This window comes from Macrosteles quadrilineatus, unplaced genomic scaffold, assembly GCF_028750875.1.
Source record: "Macrosteles quadrilineatus isolate MER2022 unplaced genomic scaffold, UCM_ALF_1.0 Scaffold_1__1_contigs__length_201487025, whole genome shotgun sequence".
NCBI classification, from domain to species: Eukaryota; Metazoa; Arthropoda; class Insecta; order Hemiptera; family Cicadellidae; genus Macrosteles; species Macrosteles quadrilineatus.
The window spans coordinates 185882513-185901754 of record NW_026542594.1 but is presented as its reverse complement, the minus strand read 5'-3'; the positions used below and the strand labels follow the sequence as shown (position 1 = coordinate 185901754).

The following is a 19242-nucleotide window of genomic DNA, read 5'->3' as shown; positions in this document are numbered from 1 at the left end:
TCCCATGTTATTCTTATGGAGAATATTGTCAAATGTTGTAGTTTGCTTGTTTATGGATATATTTTGATCAAACTTGGCAAATTTATTTATTTTGTACTAAGCTATCAATATTTTACTCAAAAACACACTTTATTAGTTTCCTTGTAGCAGCAAACCTAGGTACTCGTTAAACCTAATGTTATTAAAATATATTTAACTGAAAATCAATTAAGACAAATGGAAATTCGCTTAGTCGGCAGGTTTGCTGCGGCGGGGGTATTTATTTATGGAAGGAGATATCTTAGGTTCTTTAGTCTGTAGTCCGTTCAAAAAATGTATGCGGTTTTAGGGAAAGAAATCTATCCCCTCCACTTGATAGCAAGCTGAGGTTTACCAAATATCAATCAGCAGCAACATTTACATTAGGCACAAATAAGTGGTGGGGGAACTTCCCCTCAAACCACCTAAATTTTGTGAACAGAGTATAGTGATTCTCTTTCAAGTTTTTGTTCTATAGTTTACAATTAATTTATTGAAAAGCCAGCTTTCAGATTATTTTCTACAACAAGAGACATACTGCTGTTGAGCTGAACTGGAACTTTGTTTGTTTGGGTAAGGGAAAAGTTTGTTTGGGAAAGCTATCAAACAATTTATAGCTGTAGATTTATAGCAAAACATCAAAATATAACCTACGTAATACATAACAACTGATGTATTGAATTTTTAATTAAGTTTAATATACCATCTAAATGTATTATCATTACCTAGTAGCCAAATAAAGAAACATTCATATTCAGAACACAAAGTATAAAATGAGAAAGTGAAATGTAGATCAATATTAGAAATAAATATAAATCCAAACCAAAAAAGCTGAACACAATACAACACTCGTCTACATTGATGTAAGAAAAACACACATTAAAACTGTTTCATATAATATGTTTTGTTAAAAAAAAAGGATACAGTACTTTGATTTGATGAATGCCAGTAAGCATTTTCTAACTTGATGGTAGCATACAAGACTGTTGAAATTTATCGTTCCACAAAACAATTGATTAAATTATGTTACGTTTTCCATTTTCAAAACCTTCAAGTCGGTTTGTCTACTTACTTAATATTACAACCTACAACTTAGGTGAAACATAACTGAAAACCACTCAAAACAGAAAAAAGTTTATTATATTACTTAGTTGCAAAACATTCCAGGATTATCAAAATATAGCAAAATACATAATAAGCAATTTTATTGGGAAGATAAAGAATTGGCGACGGCTTAGTCTATTATTTACATTTTCAATGTGAATTAAAATAAAGAAACATGTGGAAATGCGACTTGCGGAAAAATACAATTCACTGTCATAAATGGCGGTTAGTTCACAGTTTAGTCTCTAGGCAGAGTCGTGGATCCCCAGACGGAAGATGTCGTGTTGGCAGTAAAACGAGTTGTTGAGAGGCTTCAACACAAACACCTGCGAGAACGGATGCGGGGGATCGTCGTCTGCCTGTCAACACAACAGCTGATTACTGACATGAAACAGGTGATAACATAAGCTTTGCACAATTTATTGATATACTAGCTGCAACGATTTGCTATACTGGTTTGCAATGAGGAGAGCAAAACAGTAATAGTGCTGCACTCTGTTGTTAACCTTGTAAAGGTTTAATCCGATTGAACATTATAGAACCCGCAAAAAATGTTGAAATCAAGTAAAGTCAAATGATCATGTTTATTGTGACAGATTCCAGGTCAGCTAACCTCGTTTACTATCCTAAGAAAAATCCTCATATCTAAAATAAATTACTAGGAACTCTAGAAACCCAATAAACAAATCCTTTGAATGATATTGATTTAAGCATAATCTAGAATGTTAGATTAGATAGGTACTTGCTAAAAAATACTCGACCATTTAAGTACTTCCACAACCCCACAGTATACAAAAAATAAAATTCCAGCTGTGTATCAGATGTTACACAAAATAAAAGCAGCTATTTCCAGGGCCACTTTTGAAAAGTTAAATTATAATTAAAGCAAATTTTACTTAACACGTTGACTGCTGAAAACAACGTACAGGCGCTCCCCAGTGGCGGGCGAAGCCCCGCCACGCAGCCGAATCAGCGAACGCAATTGGCATTCAAATATTTCAGTCTGACGAATCACAAAAGAGCAGTGGTGACTGTGCTGCGTTACCCCGAGAGTGGATGTAGTTCACTGAAACACCCAAAGGTAGCAGCACTGCACGGATCCGTATCCAGTGTCTTTGTAATGTGGGTTGAAGAGAAAAAAATCCCAGAAACCGGGACAAAAGCATTGCCAGAGAGGATTTTATGGGAAATTTTAGTACCAACCTACACCAAAGTAAAGCTTCATTCTAAGCTGGCAGTCTGGCAACGATTATAACGTCTCCGTCTGAGGCTAAGCTCACACTGACTCAATATATTTCTGTTGGTCTGGTGCCAACTTTTGTCGGCGCGCGCCACATTGAAGTGCTAGCGACGCCGACTAAAGTCGGCGTTAGCAGTCAACGTGTTAAGTTTAATCCTCAACCAGACTTAAGCTGTGCAGGAAGTAACTGTGCAATTTCAACTACATATCTTTAATTTTAATTTAACATTATAAACATTGATCCTGTGTCTGCCAAGATACACTCATCTTCATTATTACTTGGCTTAAAATACCGAGATTTGTTTGGTCGCTATTTCAGAATAAAGTATTAAAGTTAAGATAGACGAGTAAAAATCCACATATCCAATGCATGCTTTTTATCAACTTTTAGAGACAGTTATTCACACATGAAAATGTATTTTAAAATGAATATGAATGCAGGGTGGTTGTAAGATGGAGTGTGATGATTTGTGTAGCTTTATTATTGACTGAGATAAGCTATTTAAATAGCCATAATTATTTTAAGGCGGATCAAAGACAACGATTACAAAGCTACTGACTTTTCTGAGGACCAAACCAACGATCCATTGATAACCAGGCGAGCACTATAACCAGGCAATTACGAAAACTTAACATTAGTAATATTCCTGCACACATACAATGTTTTTGTTGTTGATTTCATTAAAATAGATAATAACCTGTAGGCTAATTGGAAACAAACAAAAATTCTGAAAACTAACCGGACTTCAAACAAACACTTGAAATACGGTAGTATAAAACCCACATTTTTAGTCAAACCTAAAAATGTCAAATTAAAATTAATAAAAAATGAGAATTTCAATCCAATGTTAGCAGTTCTGATCACAATTTACAACTGCAGCTGCAATTAACACAATAAAGTACACATCGTAAAGCAACCCAAATCTTCCTATGAATCATAAAGCCAGGTTTTCCTAGGCGCCGACTCCTCTTGTCAGCGCTGAGGATTTGGTGTGTAAGTACGGTGACATTGTTGAGTCAGTAAAACACAATCACAATACAACTCAGCTAGCCTTGCATGTCAATGGGGTATTGAATGGTAGGAATTAGGAATATACAAATATCGCTAGACTCAGGAGCAAATGTATCTTTAATTGATTGCAGTCTAGTGAATGAAGACACAGTGATCATTCCAGGAAATGTTTCGCTAATAACTGCTGATAAATCTCCTCTTAAGGTATTAGGCAGAACAAACGTCGTGTTCACAATTAATGATGTTTGTTTCAGTCAAGATGTTTATGTTATATCAAATTTAAGCTCCCAGGTCCTTTTAGGAAATGATTTTCTGCTTCGGAATAAGGTAGTTTTGGACTATGCAAAACACTTAATAAAGTTTGATTTTGGTAATTTTAAGCTAACTTTGCCTATGGACATGAATTGGTTGATGAATTTCGGGACTAGAAGGGGAGAATTGCAACAACACGTAATTAATGTTTACACATTAGAAGACATACAAATTCCTCTACAATGTGGAGGTGTGGTTCCAATTCGATCAGAGGTAGCATTAAAAAATGATGTCCCTAATTTCAAAGATGACAACGTGGTATGTAAATGACGGGTAGTGAAATAACGCCACCGGTTGATTTCGTGACAGGTACACAGAACAATTCCACAACCTTGTGTAGTAGCTTGCGTGTTGAGGAAGAAATGGACATGAAGGGAAATTGTGTGCTTGAGGCCTCACAATCAAATGATTTAGTAATTTTACCGAAGATTCCAGATCATGACGTGTTAAATACAGGGACGATGTTGCATGATGTACGAGAGGTGTCACCTCGGGATTGTGGCAAAGCACATGATCTTCAAAGTAAGCAATTGGACAAAAATAGGAGAGATGTATGTGACGTAGGCAATGAGGTCTTGGTTGAGACACGGTTAGTGAGAGGAAAAGAAACCATAAAGTTTCATCGCCTTTTGAATAATGAGTTTATGTTGGGGAAAGAGGGAAAATGGTCGAAGGATAGGTTACATGTTGGTAGACTCAAGAGAGACCATAGGGATGATGCAAAAGGGGTAGGATGAGCTTAATTGTATGTAAGGAAATCAGTAGGTATGTATAGATTTGTACAATGTAAATAGTGAAGTATACTTTTGTGTATGATTACATGTTTTTGTCAGTTTTTAATTTTCTGCTTAAAATTAACTTTAAATTCAAAGAGTAGCGGTAGGTGATTTGTTAGTTAGATTATGTATCGTTTAATTTTGTGTTTTTATCAATTGTTGTGTGATAATTTCCATGTTTATCCTGGTTTTTCCAAGTTTCCCTGCTATCACTCAGAAGTGCTACACAGATTAGAAGTGCCGCTTGTTTTAGTACTAATATTCCGAACTGAGTAGGGATATTTAGGATTGAACAAGTAAGGCTCTCATATATGGCATTCATAGAATTTTAGGCAGAATGCCTGAGTCAACGGGAATACCTGAGTGATATCCTTTCATGCCTATTGTCCAATATTTCTTATAGTAAGGTAATTTAAGTGTAGGCGGTATCTCGTTTTTGTTGTGTATACAGTACTGATTTTGGTTAAGTGATGATATGGGCAGTGAGTTATCTGAATATGTTCTATTGTTTAGTATTGTTTTGAAGATTTATGGTAAAAATTGTGATTACTTTAGATACCTTTCTTTGAGATAATACCCTAGGGTTATTTTTGTAGCAGCAAAATTTTAAAAATAGGTTTTATATTGTGGAATAAGAGTAGTGTCAGTGTGTTAGATTTTGAGTGTGGGAGTGTAAAGTTATAAAAGTTCTTAATAGGGTAGTATTTTTTATTACGATATGTATTGGTTTTTAATAGCTTAATTAGAGTAGGTAGGTAAATTATAATATGTGTTTTTTTTTAGCAGTCATTGTATGGAAACATTTTGGAGGTTTTTCTTTTCAGTTTCGGAGAATTAACTTTCAGTTTTGATAGTAAAAAGGGGTGTTTTGTGAGTTATTAAAAACACGTTTAACAAGGGCTGGGCCTCAGGATAGTATACCTATACTCATTCAATCAGGACTGGCTGGCTAGTGTGGATATGCTTATCCATGTTTGATTAGTTTATTTCATATAGTAATGTTTTATCTTAGTTGTTTTCAGAAACATTAGCATTGTTTTGGAGTCCAGTCCAAGTTGGTAAGCTGACGAGCTGATGTTGGCCGACCTTGCACACTCAGCTAGTTGTCTGCATCAGCACTACTAGAGAGAGCTACCTGGTGACTCAGCACATTCCATCTACCCACTGGAGACAAGGCGCTTTGCACTCATTCATTGCTATCACCACTGAGGAAAACAATGCTTTTGTGAAAATGTTTAGGATTATGGATAAAATGTAATTTGTTTTGTTTTCTCAGTTTTGTAATATTGTAAAGTAATTTGTCTTAAAGTTTTTTTTATTGGGGGACTTTTTTTTGTAAAACTTTCGTTTGAAATTGTCGTTAATTTTTTTCTTTGAATGTTAAAAGAGACGCTGAGGACATCGTCTGGAGGAGAAGGGGGGATGTAAAGGAGGTTGATGACCTGTGGTCAGGCCTTGCTTGCTGTGAAGCGTGCTGGAGGTGTTTTGTAAACACTGAGGGCTTTGCACTCAGTAGCTGTCAGATCAATAAATAGGCCACCTGAGGTAGAGAAAGGGGTCAGTTGCCCGGGGCAAGGTGCCCAGGAGAGTTGGGTGAGTACTGGTTTCTCTGTCTTGGGGTTAGGCCCTGTAGTCGGGAGTTTTGTACGGGAAGTTTTAATTTAAGGGGACTGTAAGTTAATTGGAGTTTTGTGATTTGAGTTGAAGGAATTCTTTTGGGGATAGATACTTTGGTTTGATTAGATTACAAGGGAATAGTTTCGTTTTGTTTTTGGGGACTATAAATCTAAGATTCAAGCTACCTCCAGAGCGGTTCCTACCAGGCATTTGTTAGTAGGCTATACTTGAAAATAACTGTCACTGTATTAAACTTGATTACTTAAAGACAATTAAAATCCTGTTTGATGAACACGATCTGGTTCTCTTATTGAACAGCTACCCAGCTCATAGCATAAAGTAGAATAAGATTAAAGTTTCGGGTTTGCTATAAAGCTACGCTCCCATGTGCGTATGCAGGATAACCTATGAAGAGTGAGGTTTTCTGCATATCACAGAAGTTTCAAATTTTCTGATACGAGTAAATATTCTTGTATATATATTATTTGTGATTTGCAAGACTGGTACAATACATAAATTTTTTTTAACTCAACAACTTTTACCAGCTTATCCGGCTGTGATGGATTACTGACAATTGACAATCGACAAGGAATAAATAATCATTTCTCACAAAACATATCCCCAGCAATGAAAACACGCTCAACAATGTTAGCCTAGGTTAGAAGCTAGGATCCAACAAACGAGAAGGAAAAGAGGTTACACAACTCGCTACCGTGCAAAGTGGAAATGTGCGCAAGCTGAGGCATGCAAGCATTTCTGTACCATTCAGCCGGGAGGCTAGAGTGAATCGTGTAGCGCCAGCCTGAATATATCGTGTTGGACGTAGAAACTTGTGCCGATTGGTTTCAAAACGAATATTTGACTGTACGCGTGTGGCGGGTCTTCGTCCGTCTGGAAAATAAAGAAAAGCTGCACACACTCTTGTCAATGACTGACAACAAGATTTAGGCCTAGATGTACTAGTAGCTGGTTGTAGATTAGGTCTTGAGATATCCTAAAGCTTCATGCAAGCATGAAATACATAGTTTCAACATTATTCTAAAAATGCATGCACACACTAATCAAAACCTATAATTTTACACTTTAAAGGGTTACCTCCACAATTTATCACTTGATAAATTTGTTTCACAATGTGTACTTAATACATAATTGTTTATTTATTTGTCTGAAACATTTTATTAAATAATACACATTCCACAATCAATTATAAAATAGGAAAAATAAACAATTATCCAACTAGGGGCTTGGTCCCGTGGTAGCTGGATATGAGGCGTTCTACTGTAATAATCAGGGTTTCCAACGTCGACGTCACATAAAAATAAACAAGAAAAATTTCAGGTTTCAAAATTCATAATTTTAAAGTCAAAACTTGTTCAAAAACATACTTAAACAAAACACCATACAAACAAAATAATAAATTCTAATAAAACTATTACCACGCCATGAACCCAACTAAATCAAAAGGTACTGTCTACTGTATAAATGAGAAATAGTATCTAGTTATTAGGGATGTAAGGAAAGTGGCGAATGTAGTAATTCGTCCCTTGCAAGACAAAGGGGCACAAGTATTGTGTACCAAATAACATCATTAACAAGTATTGTAACCTAATGCATGCCTACTCCAGTAGACCTACTGTTAAATTTACTTCTTATGACTAACATACTTTAACTGTCAATTAGAGATAGACACAGAAGAAATCAGAGCACTGTGAAAATCAAGTAGGCTAATCCCAGACCTTTGTTAACAGTAGTAAAAAATAACAAACATACCTGCAACCGTCCTAAAACGTTGATCAGAACTCCTCCATCGAACATAGGCTGTGAATCCACCGCTGTGATGATTCTGTTTATTTTTTGGAACGATAAGCTCTGAAAAAAAACAAATTTTCGTTTTACTAAATTAAACTAAAAAGGATTTAACAGGTTCTTAAACAAATTTGTAGTTTGAGGTTGGGAAATTGGTTTATAAACTCACATGCTTAGCAACTCTGGAAGTTGTTTCCAAAAATGATTTAAAGCTCCCTGCACAAGGGAACAATTATGGTTTCAATCACAAGTATCAAGTAGTGGCTGCTACGGCTGTATGTAGACTGTAGTCATCACACAAGTGGTAGCCATGGCAACTAGCCATTGTGTGCAAGATCGTCTAGAAAATGTTGTTTTGGTTGAGAATAACATGATTATGAAGAACTATTGATGGGATCATGAATGAAGAAGTTGGTAAGTAAATAAAAAATTCTTTACTGCCACATTTATAAGCATTTAAAATCATAGCTGAGCTACAAAACTGATGACATTATCAAGATTTGTTGATTAGTTTAATGGTTAAGTTTTTGGCGGAAAGCAAGTAGCAGCCTATACCACGGAGGTAAGGGACACAGATTTTGATTTAGACGACTATTAAGGTTAATTTAGATAGGTTAGGTTAACAGTATTTAAAACACAAAATGTTTTGCCGGAAATAACAGACTAAAATAAACTAACCTAACCTTCGCACATAGTCGGGAAAGTTAGTCAAAAATTTGACTCACTCTGATTTTAATTAACTCTTGTTTTCTCACGGTTGTTTGAGTCTTGTAAGTATTTTATTTTATCTTAAAGACTAGATCTTCTTTGAATTTACGAGTGGCATTGTGTTCAAATATGTATGTCATTCATTGTGATTTCTGTCAAATACAACATTCAGTTATGTTTTTCCAACAGCCGCCTGAAGATTTCACATTCAATTTAGGACTGTTGGATAATAGCTGCAAAGCTGTTCCGCACATAATTTCCAAGCCGAACAATTAAGTGGTGATTGCCGAACCTTCAGCCTTTGTTGTCATAAAGGAAAAGTTATTCTACCACCTTTAAGTGTTTCACCTGTAATTCAAAGACTACTTGAAAATCGTGCGTCCACGGACCTCTCCCAAAAGCAGATGTCTGTGAAGCCCTTGCTATTCATCACCATGACATGTAATCCCCGTCGGTCTGAAATCTCGGATGATTTGAAGATTGGTGAATTTGCTAATATGCAACCAGATTTGGTTGTACGTGTGTTCCACTGTAAACTAAAGGAACTCATGCCCACTTCAGGAGGCAAATAGGAGAGAACAGGAAGAAGTCTTGGATAGGAAAGGTCTAGTTGTATTTTAATAAACTTTCCTATTCAATAGTATTTAGCCAATTAACTAGATTTTACGTATCCGGGAAGTCTCAACCCTACTTTATCCCGGTTAATTGGGAGTTGAGTAGGTATCATAGGTCTAGGTTGCTTGGCTACCACAGAAAAAGTAACTTCACACTTGTCAGAGAATCAACATCAACTGAAGACAATGTTTTGAGATGACAAATCACCAAAAGAAACTAACATTCCCCCTTCCCACCCCTCGGTACATGCAGTGTTGCTATTGGCTGCCTTGGGACCACTGCATACCAAATAAACTGGACATTTCTTTTCCCCACACCCCGCATTGTGTGACCAAGGACGCTGACCCTTACAGCCACATGCAACCCTCACTGAACACGCAAAAAACTCGTATTTGAGGTACTTCCATCCATCAAATAATCTAACTATCTAAGCTCCGCAACCCTCACTGAACACGCAAAAAACTCGTATTTGAGGTACTTCCATCCATCAAATAATCTAACTATCTAAGCTCCAAAACTACTAACGAGTACATTATCTATTCGTTAGCTAGAATCTTACTGAGTAGAAGTTATTTCCAGTACTTTTTAAAAACTAACTAATATGATAGAAGTTAGCCGAAAAAATTAATATCGCTAATCTTTGAATTTCTATTTGTTATTCCTAAGTATGTCCCCCATACACTTGCTTTCCGGCAAAAGATTCTTGCATTTTCCTGTACTACTAACCAACAGAACAACCAACTGTAATATCAGAAAAATTGAAGTTTACTAGTCTTGGCTCAGAATTAAAGGCTATAGTAGAGATAAATCCATCAAGAGAAACAGTACTTACATAACCGACCACACCGATAAATCGTCTTCCAAATAAGATTTCAATTAGTTTAAAGACAAAATCATCCTAACCCAATCTAAGGGTTTTATTTTACCAATTTAGGTATGGTCTTTAAATACTATTAAGTACCAGAGAAACTTAAACAGAAACCTGTAAAACAGTGTAATGAATATAAAAAGCGGTAGCCTAAAAGAACCATACAAAAAAACTACCTATGTGAAAAAGAAAAATATATGAAAAATAATGTAGGCCATGGATTAAAAAAATAATACTTACATTTAGTTTTTCCATTATCTTCATCGATCCTTGCAGCTGCATACCTTCAAATGTCATGAAGGATGTTTCTGCCTGAAAGAGTTTTTGTTCAAGTAAGTAGCCTATACAATATTTTTTTCAATGCTTCGTACATAACATAAGTAATGGACCTAAGTAAAAAAAAAGTAGATCAAGCCTACCACTGTACATGCCATGAGGATGAGCGTCGATAAACTTAAGCTTAGCCAATGTCTTTCTTTTGATGATCCATGTTTTTTGCATGGATGGTAGGTTAAACAGATGTTGGTATGGTAGGTCTACCTTAGAATCCCTTCCGAACTGTAGCCAGTTTTGTTTGAACGAACTTAACTTAGATGGGTATGCACAGTGGCGGTCCCAGGATATATCCCCCCCTAAAATATTCTATATTTTATAAGCTACCGGTAACATAAATACTATTAGCTTGAGCATATTTTAGAGCTCAAATATGTATAGGTAAATATATGTTTTTAGGCTTTAAATTCCACTTTTTTCCGGAGGGGACCCCCAGACCCCCTTTTTTTCTGAAGGATACTGCATACCCGCCAGACCCCCCGGTGGTCATCCCCCCGAATTGAAATACTGGGACCGCCACTGGGTATGTTAGTTCCAAACCAAGTAATGGTAATGGTAATGGTATGCATAATTTTTATTCTTAGGCCAAAATTGGTAAGTTTGAGTAAAACCTACTTTATACTAAACAACAGTTTTTCTTCAGATCGGATGAGAAACATCCTATACTCTAATACGAGCAATGTTTGCTTGTATGTATGTATGCTTGCTTGCTTGCTTGCAAACAAGATCTCGAAAACGGCTCCGACGATTTTCTTCAAATGTTGTAAATAGTTTATTTCTGGCCTAAAAACGAGTTTACTGCAGTTAGAACTGCCAACAAAAATCTAATTACGTAGAAAAATGAAACTGAAAATCACATTTTTTTTAAATGATTCTTATGGGTTGCTAGGTAACCATGTTGGCTGAATTAAATAACAAGGAAAAAGTAAACAAAAGACTTGAAGTTGTAGCATGTGTTCATAATAAGCCAACTACCCACAGTATAGGTAGCAAATTAGAAATACAGTACAAAAGGAAAAACACCACTTGTTAATATTAAGCAAAGATTATACTGAAGATTACTCGATACATTGTAGTCAAGGGTAGCAGTGCGAAGTCTGGAATCTGTTTGACGATTAGATTAAAGTATCTGCAATCCTAAAATGCTATGGGAAGGGAAGGAAACAGGTCCGCGACGTAGGAAGTAGTGAAGGAAGTAGTAGTAAAGGCAATCGTAAAATAATATGGGAATAGAGGGAAACAGGTCCGTGACGTAGAAAGTGATGAAGGAAGTAGTAAAGGCAAGCAGTCCGGAGTGTGGGGACTGTTTATGACGATAAGATTAGGGTACCTGCAATCCTAAAATGCTATGGGAAGGGAGAGAAACAGGTCCGCGACGTAGGAAGTGGTGAAGGAAGTAGTCAAGGCGAGTAGTCCGGAGTGTGGGAACTGTTTATGTTGATTAGATTAAGGTATCTGCATACTAAAATGCTATGGGAAGGAAGGAAAACAGGTCCGCGACGTAGGAAGTCAAGGCGAGCTGTCCGGAGTGTGGGAACTGTTTATGACGATTAGATTAAGGTATCTGCAATCTTAAATGCAATGGGAAGGGAGGGAAACAGATCCGCTACGTTGGAAGTGGTGAAGGAAGTAGTCAAGGCGAGCTGTCCGGAGTGTGGTATCTGTTAATAACGATTAGATTAAGGTATCTAAAATCCTAAAGTGCTATGGGAATGCAGGGAAACAGGTCCATGACGTAGGAAATGGTGTAGGACGTAGTAAAGGCGAGCCGTGTGGAGTTTGGGAATGGATTTATGTATCTCCAATACTAAGACTGCTTTCAGAGTGAACTAATGATTTTCCCCGAGCAAAGCTCGGTCCCCAGGTACTGATGTCTTAAATAGATTAATGAACATAAACTATAGTCGTTGAAGGCCTATTAACTTACTTTACCCATCTAGTAGACCTAGGCCCTAGCTTTAAACAAAGCTATTACTGGTAGCCTACCTATCTCTAACTTCTATTCAAGGTTTAATCTTACAAAACAAGTTAGCCCAGCTAAGTTAGTTGTGAAATGGGGTAGGGAGAATTCAATTTAGTTTTTAAAATTTAACTTTTTCTTCAATCAAATATACATAGGGATAGGTGAGAAATGAACAAATGCAATAAGTTAACTTATAATTGATGGTTTATGATGATACATGTTTGAAATTAGGTTAATAACTTAACTTGTGAAGTAGAAATATAGCTTACGTAGACCTACAAAAAAAAAAAAACAAAAAAAAAACAAAGACCAATGATAAATGCTTTTCTGTTGCAATTGTGGTGATGATTGAGTTATTCTAATTCAACATAATAATATTCCAGTACCATTAGGTAACTTGGTTGCAAGATTAGAATGAAAATTGTATTATGTAGGTCTATAGCATACCTTAACACAAAAAAACATTGGTTTGATTGCCGCAGTGAGATAACTTAGTTTACAGCTCTCCGGCTGCCTTTTTTTTGACATTGTTTGCTTGGAGCAGTGTTGCCAACACGACTAGTCGGAATTCGACAGAAAGATTTCAAAAATTCCTCGGAATTCCCCGGAAATATCAATTCATACCCCCAGAATTGTTTAAGTATCATTCTACTAATCTGTTACAGTCAACAGAATATAGGTTGGAAAATAATTATATTTAAGTACTACTGGCTGTAACCCGCGGGCTTTGCCCCATTTAACTTCTTAATTTTCAAGATGATCTCGTTCGCATGGCTCAATCACGTCCTGGTTGAAGTTCGTTCGCTACGCTCTTCTAGGATAGAGAGACATGGGATGGTTGGATTCTATATGATATGAAGAAAGGGTTGCCCTGGAGTTATTGGGATGGTTTCTATAGTTTGTAAATAGGTAGCATTTTTCTGTAATGAATGAATTTTTGATTTGGTATAGGCCTACTGCTGCAGATTCCCATAAGCTGATACAAACAAAATCTAGCCTAATGTGGCTCTCAAATAGTGCAAAGTAGGCATCGTATGCTTAAATTGAAGCTTTTGGAGAGAAAACGTCAGTGTGAATACAAAAACTTAGCCTAGTTAGTGTAGTTTTGTGATTTTTTTATATAAGAAAACTATCCTTTTATAAATAGCCTAAAGGAACTTATTGAAATGTGATTAGGAAGGAATAATTGTGCAGTTTGAAACAACTGATTCAAGCAAAATGAAATGCAAATTTGTCTGTTTACCTAATATAGAATGATGCCTTCTAGCATATCTCGAATAAATTGACTTGCCTACAATGTTAAATGTATCTGGGAGTGGGAAAAGTGATATATGACAAATATCTAGGCAAGGATAGTTACAAATAAATTTTATTCAAAAATTACAAAACAAAAATTGTGACAGCCTTTCATTTTAATCAATCAACAACACATCACGTCAGCTGCTTTTGTCAGGACACCGCTGCGTTGAGGCCAGGAGATAAAGAAGAAACTTGACTCACAGAGTAGGCTACCTATACCTGGAGTAGCAGATTTGTGCGGTGTTTTAAAAGTCAATTTGCACAAAATTATTATTCAAAATTACTGGACTTTTTTGTAGATAACTAAAATATTTCCGGGCGTATAGAACTGATGGAAATAAGACTAAACCAGTGCAATTCCCCAGAAATGTCAGAACCCCTGAAAATGGATGGAATGAGAACAAATTACCCGGATTCCAGGTAAAAAAAAAAGTGTCATGGCGGCTAGTGGAAAGGAGGAATTGTGTGGTGTTTGTGAAAAAGTGGGTAAAGGAAATCAAAAATGGCTTTTATGCGATGGATTGTGTAAGAAATGGTTTCACATAACTTGTGTAAATATTCTGGCAAATGAATATCAAAAGATACATACGTTACAATGCAAGATTTTGTGGTATTGTTATACCTGCAAGGATAAGGTTAGTGAAATACTAGAAACTCACATTGTGAGAGGCAATCCACTGCAAAGTGACAGGAGTAAACCTGAACTGGAAGTTACAATCAGTTCATTTTCTAGCAAGATTGAAAAGTTAAATAATGATTTTTTGTTAGTGAACCAAAGACTGAGTGCTCTTGAAGATCTTAAAAATATTTTAAACCAATCTCATATTAACCAGAATGCTAATGTAAATCCTACCAGTCATCTTAGTCAGAGTGAAGAGTCTAGCCTAGGCCTAGATGTAGGTTCAATTGTAAGCCGGGCCAAGGAAATCAGTCTTTGCTCAGGGCCAGACAAGTCTCTTAACTCTGTCAATGATGAATCAGTTGATCTAATTGGAAACACCTGTCAGCCTAGTAAGTGTATTCAGGTAACCTCTGATAGTATGGTCACGCCCAAAACATGCTCGGAAGGGCTTGAAAATGATGTAAACTTGTTTCACCCCTCTCAAAATAGTATTTCACCAAAAATTGCTGAACCGTGCAAGCCTTCTTTTGCAGAGACTCTTAAGAAAATCCCAGGTCCATTATGTAGGTCTAACCCTAGTCCTTTGGTTTCACTTAGTAGGCCTACTGTGTGTCAAAATGGGTCAAAGCCTAATGATAGTCTTAACTTAGTCAAAGCAGTTAAGAATAATAGGCCTAGTTTGAATACATCCAGCACCAAGTCTAGAAGTATATTTAGATCTGCAACCTATGTACATAGTAATATAAATAATTTTGGACAATCAAATGATAATTTTGTAGTTGGCAATGCTGCGTCATCTGACAACCTGATGGCCGTGGATAAAATGGCATATATATTTGTGTCTAGAGTGGCTTGTAATGTAACCTTAAAAGCAATGGAGGACCATATTAGCAATATCTGTGGTGCTGGCTTCACATGTCTGGAACTGAGGACAAAGTACCCTGGATATAAGTCATTCAAAGTCTCAGTGCCTTCAACAGACAAAGTGAAACTGTTAAAGGCGGAAAACTGGCCTAAAGGTATTCTTGTAAGTAATTTCCTTTTTCCGAGGAAGAAGAGGACGAGTCAAGATGGAAGTCAGCAAGAAAATGAAAATCCTTTTTTAGGGTTGTCCCCTCTCCATTAGGTTTGACCAATGGGGAGGCTAGCTTAACACCCACCCAGCCCAGTACACATGCAAATAGTACTATATTAAGGTGTGTTTTCCTCAACGTTCAATGTCTGCGAACTAAGTTTAATCTAGTGGAGAGTTTTATGGATTTTATTCAACCTGATATCTTTGCCATAAATGAACAATGGCTTTTTCAAGATGAATCAAGCTTTTACTCAAAAATAGGTGACTGTAAACTTGCCAACATCCATTGCCGGAAAAATAACATACACGGTGGGGTTGCTATTTACGCACATGAAAAACTCAAATGTCATAATCTTGATTTGAATGATTTTTGTGTTGATTTTGATTTGGAAATTGTTGGGACAGTATTTGATGATTATTCATTGGCAGTGCTGTCAGTGTACCACTCAGACAATGGTGATTTTGATAACTTTTTGGCTCTGCTTGATAATTGCTTGGACTATCTTTCTAGTAAAATCAACTGGATCCTTATTGGTGGGGATTTTAATACCCCATTAAATGTTGACTCCACAAGATCACAGAGTCTTACTGAGATTATGAGGTCTCATGGATTGTACTGGGGAAACACAGTGCCTACTAGAGGAAGAAACTGCCTGGACAGCGTTGCAACTAACTTCAACATCTGGGATCACATAACTAAGGTAGAAAAATGTGTTGTTGCCGACCATGATGCTGTAGTCACTGATGTCAGCTGTAAGCAGGTATGTGAAAAGCAGGTGACTAGCAATAAGGCCTCTCTCTCTTCTTACAGGAAAGTAGATGAAAATTTAATTACATTTTTTGCTGAAGAACTTGCTAGGGTTGACTGGAATCTTGTTTTATGTGATAACAATAGTCTCTTTAACCTTTTTTTTGATCAATTGAAGTTAATATTTGATGAAATATTTCCCTTGAGATACAGGAAACAATCTACCAAAACAAGAAAAAATTGTGGAACTTCTGGTCCAAGAGGGAAGTCATGGTACACGGAGGAGTTGACTAGGCTAAGATCATATACTCTGCTCTTAAGTGACCTAAGTAAGGATAGACCAAACTTGCGTGACCTATACCTTAACGCAAAAAGATTTTACAGGATCAAGGTAGATGCAGCGAAGAAGGCCGCCAACATCGCATTTATTGAAAATGCCCCAAACCCTTGCAAAGCAGCCTGGAGTCTTGTCAACTCTCATAGGAAAACGGCAAGTGTGGAATGCTCAGCCAGCCCTGAACAGGTAAACTCTTTCTTTATTACTGCTGTTAAGGAGATTGTTGAAGGCATTCCAGAAAGTATAGCAGCCACTAGTGTCCAACCTCAACCTAATCTAGTTTTTGATAAATGGAGGTCTACTAACCAGCAGGAAATAACTCGAATTGTTAAGAACTTTCGGCACTCGCGAAGTAGTGATGCCTATGGAATGACTACAACAATATTAATTAAGATTATTGATACCATTGCATCTCCTCTTGCTACTGTAGTCAACTATTGCTTAGCCACAGGTATTTTTCCCGATGAACTCAAGATCTCCCGGACAGTACCAATCTACAAAAAGGGTGACCCGCAACTTTTAAATAGCTACAGGCCTATATCTATCACTCCCATTCTGAGCAAAGTAGTCGAAACCGTAATCAAGATCCAACTAACAGACTTTTTTGAACAAAATTTTATTTTCTCAGACAAACAACATGGTTTCAGATCAGGAAGATCCACTTCAACAGCAGTTAAAGATGTGGTGAGCTGTGTCTATGAGGCTTTTGAAGGTGGTGAAGCGGTTGCACTCACCCTGTGCGACTTGAGTAAAGCATTTGACTGTGTTTCTCACAAAATCCTGCTAGATAAACTCCATCATTATGGCATAAGAGGCACAGTCTTTGCTACACTCAGGTCTTACCTTGAGAACAGGCAACAATTTGTCACAGTGAAGGGAGTTAGCTCTAGTAAAAAGCTAATTGAGCATGGTGTCCCACAGGGCTCAGTACTTGGCCCCCTGTTCTTTCTTGTCATGATTAACGACCTTGGAAATGATATTAACTGCCTTTTATTTGCTGATGACACAACAATAATTTCTCGCAACAATGACATTCAGATGCTGCTCCAGGAGGCTGAAATCGACCTCAGTAAAGCCAGTACATGGTTCGAGCATAACAAACTAAGTCTAAACAAAGACAAGACTCAACAGCTCATCTGCTCCCTCGCGGGAGTTGAAGTAGAAAATCAGCCAGTGAAACTGCTTGGATTCTATCTAGACAGCAAGCTCTCTTGGAATGATCATGTCAGCGTGGTGTGCAAGAAACTGTCAAGAGTAATCTCCCTGATCAGAAAACTGAAAAATTTGGTCACTTTGCAGTATCTTGTCGTCATCTATCACTCCTTGTTCCATACACACATCTCCTATGGACTGCTTTTGTGGGGGCACTCTGCAGCATGTGAGAGAGTCCTCCTGTACCAGAAGATGGTTTTGAGGATTATGACAGGGGCTGAGTATAGGCAACACTGCAAACCTTTATTTCAAGAGCTTGGCATCCTGACAGTCTATGGGAACTACGTATTGAGCTCCCTCCTCTACGTAAAAGAGAATTTAGCTGATTTTCAAATAAGAGGGCAGCTTCACGGTCACAATCTGAGAAACAACAACCTGATCTCTATTCCCAGATGCCGCACTTCTAAAGTGAAGGACAGTTTCCCACTACTGGCTTGTAAAATGTTTAATAGACTGCCTGAGAACATTAAGAACCTGGAGCCGAAACTGTTCAAAAGGAAGTTAAAGTCGTGGTGTTGCCAACAAAGCTTTTATTCCTTGGAGGATTACTTCAAAGCCCAGTTAGTTTTTTAATATTTTTTATGCCGCCTGACACTCAAGTTAATTAATAATAATTATATGTTGAAGTATATTTTTTATTTTTGTAAGTTTTATGATATTTGTATCATTACTGACGCGACCTATCCAGAAATGGTCAACGGTCAAGAGGATGGTAATTATGTGGTAATTATGGTAATTCCCCGGACATTGGCAACACTGTTGTAGTAACAGTGATGTCCAAATTGCCTTAAGGCTGCACTTTAGTTTACGTCCTACACTCATTCGAATGAAAAATGTAGGCCTAAATATAAGTTATGCCTATAGATTATTCTATAACTTATATCGATTATTTCATTTCAAAACTTGATATATCGATTGAAATATTCATACTAATGAGTGTAGCCTAGGACGTAAACTTAAGTGCAGCCGGCCACTTCAAGATATCAATGAAGATGTATTCTTTTACACTACCTAATAGGCCTATGTTTGTTTGTTTACCTCACAATATACTTACAACCACATCCATCGTAAAATTGAATGTATTAATTACATAATATAAAAGTACTTAGATGAGGATGCATTTAGGCCTAGGCCTATTGTAACCTGGTTTACTTAGAAATTTAAGGAGATAAAGGTTATGTTAGAGATAAGAACTTCTAGAATCTCCCACAAAGGCTTAAACCTTCCAGAGGGTTAAACTTAACTTAATAATTGCTAAAAATTAAAGATAACTCACGTTATACATGTTCACCAAATTCGGTCTTTGGGCAGGGTCATCAAAAAGCAAATAATATTGCTGAACAAACCCCTTGCCAATAGCTTCATAAGCTGGATTTAGAGCCATTTTAGCTCCTTATAAAATCTTAAGCAGTGTTATAAAAACTTAATAAAAACAATTGAAGTAATGACTAATACGTTAAGAACTCTCAAAATTAAAGTCTTAATTCATGTTCAACTTTAACAAAACGAGAAAGCAAGAGCAAAATTCTAACGAACAAACCGAAACCGACCGAAAACAGCACAGCAGCACAGCCGAA

General features: G+C 36.8%; 1 protein-coding gene across 2 annotated transcripts; it reads right to left on the bottom strand.

Annotated features, from left to right (window-relative positions):
• Positions 1–1136: 1136 nt before the first annotated feature.
• LOC128983330 (probable nuclear transport factor 2) lies at positions 1137–19242 on the bottom strand. 2 transcript variants are annotated; one of them, XM_054402578.1, is made up of 5 exons: positions 18942–19242; positions 10317–10388; positions 7850–7948; positions 6842–6970; positions 1137–1481 (listed from the first exon to the last, which is right to left on the bottom strand). In XM_054402578.1, exons 1-4 carry the CDS (start codon positions 19047–19049, stop codon positions 6857–6859), a joined length of 393 nt encoding a protein of 130 aa, XP_054258553.1. In that variant the 5' UTR covers positions 19050–19242; the 3' UTR covers positions 1137–1481; positions 6842–6856. The 2 variants fall into 2 exon arrangements, with proteins under 2 accessions (XP_054258553.1, XP_054258554.1); XM_054402579.1 differs by lacking the exon at positions 6842–6970 and having other exon boundaries at positions 18942–19241.

Coding starts and splice junctions, on each gene's coding strand:
- LOC128983330 (XM_054402578.1), bottom strand. CDS start 19,049: ATGGCTCTAAATCCAGCTTATGAAGCTATTGGCAAGGGGTTTGTTCAG. Junction 10,389..18,941: donor ATTTGGTGAACATGTATAAC/GTGAGTTATCTT, acceptor AAACTCTTTCAG/GCAGAAACATCCTTCATGAC. Junction 6,971..7,849: donor ACGTTTTAGGACGGTTGCAG/GTATGTTTGTTA, acceptor TTTATTTTCCAG/ACGGACGAAGACCCGCCACA.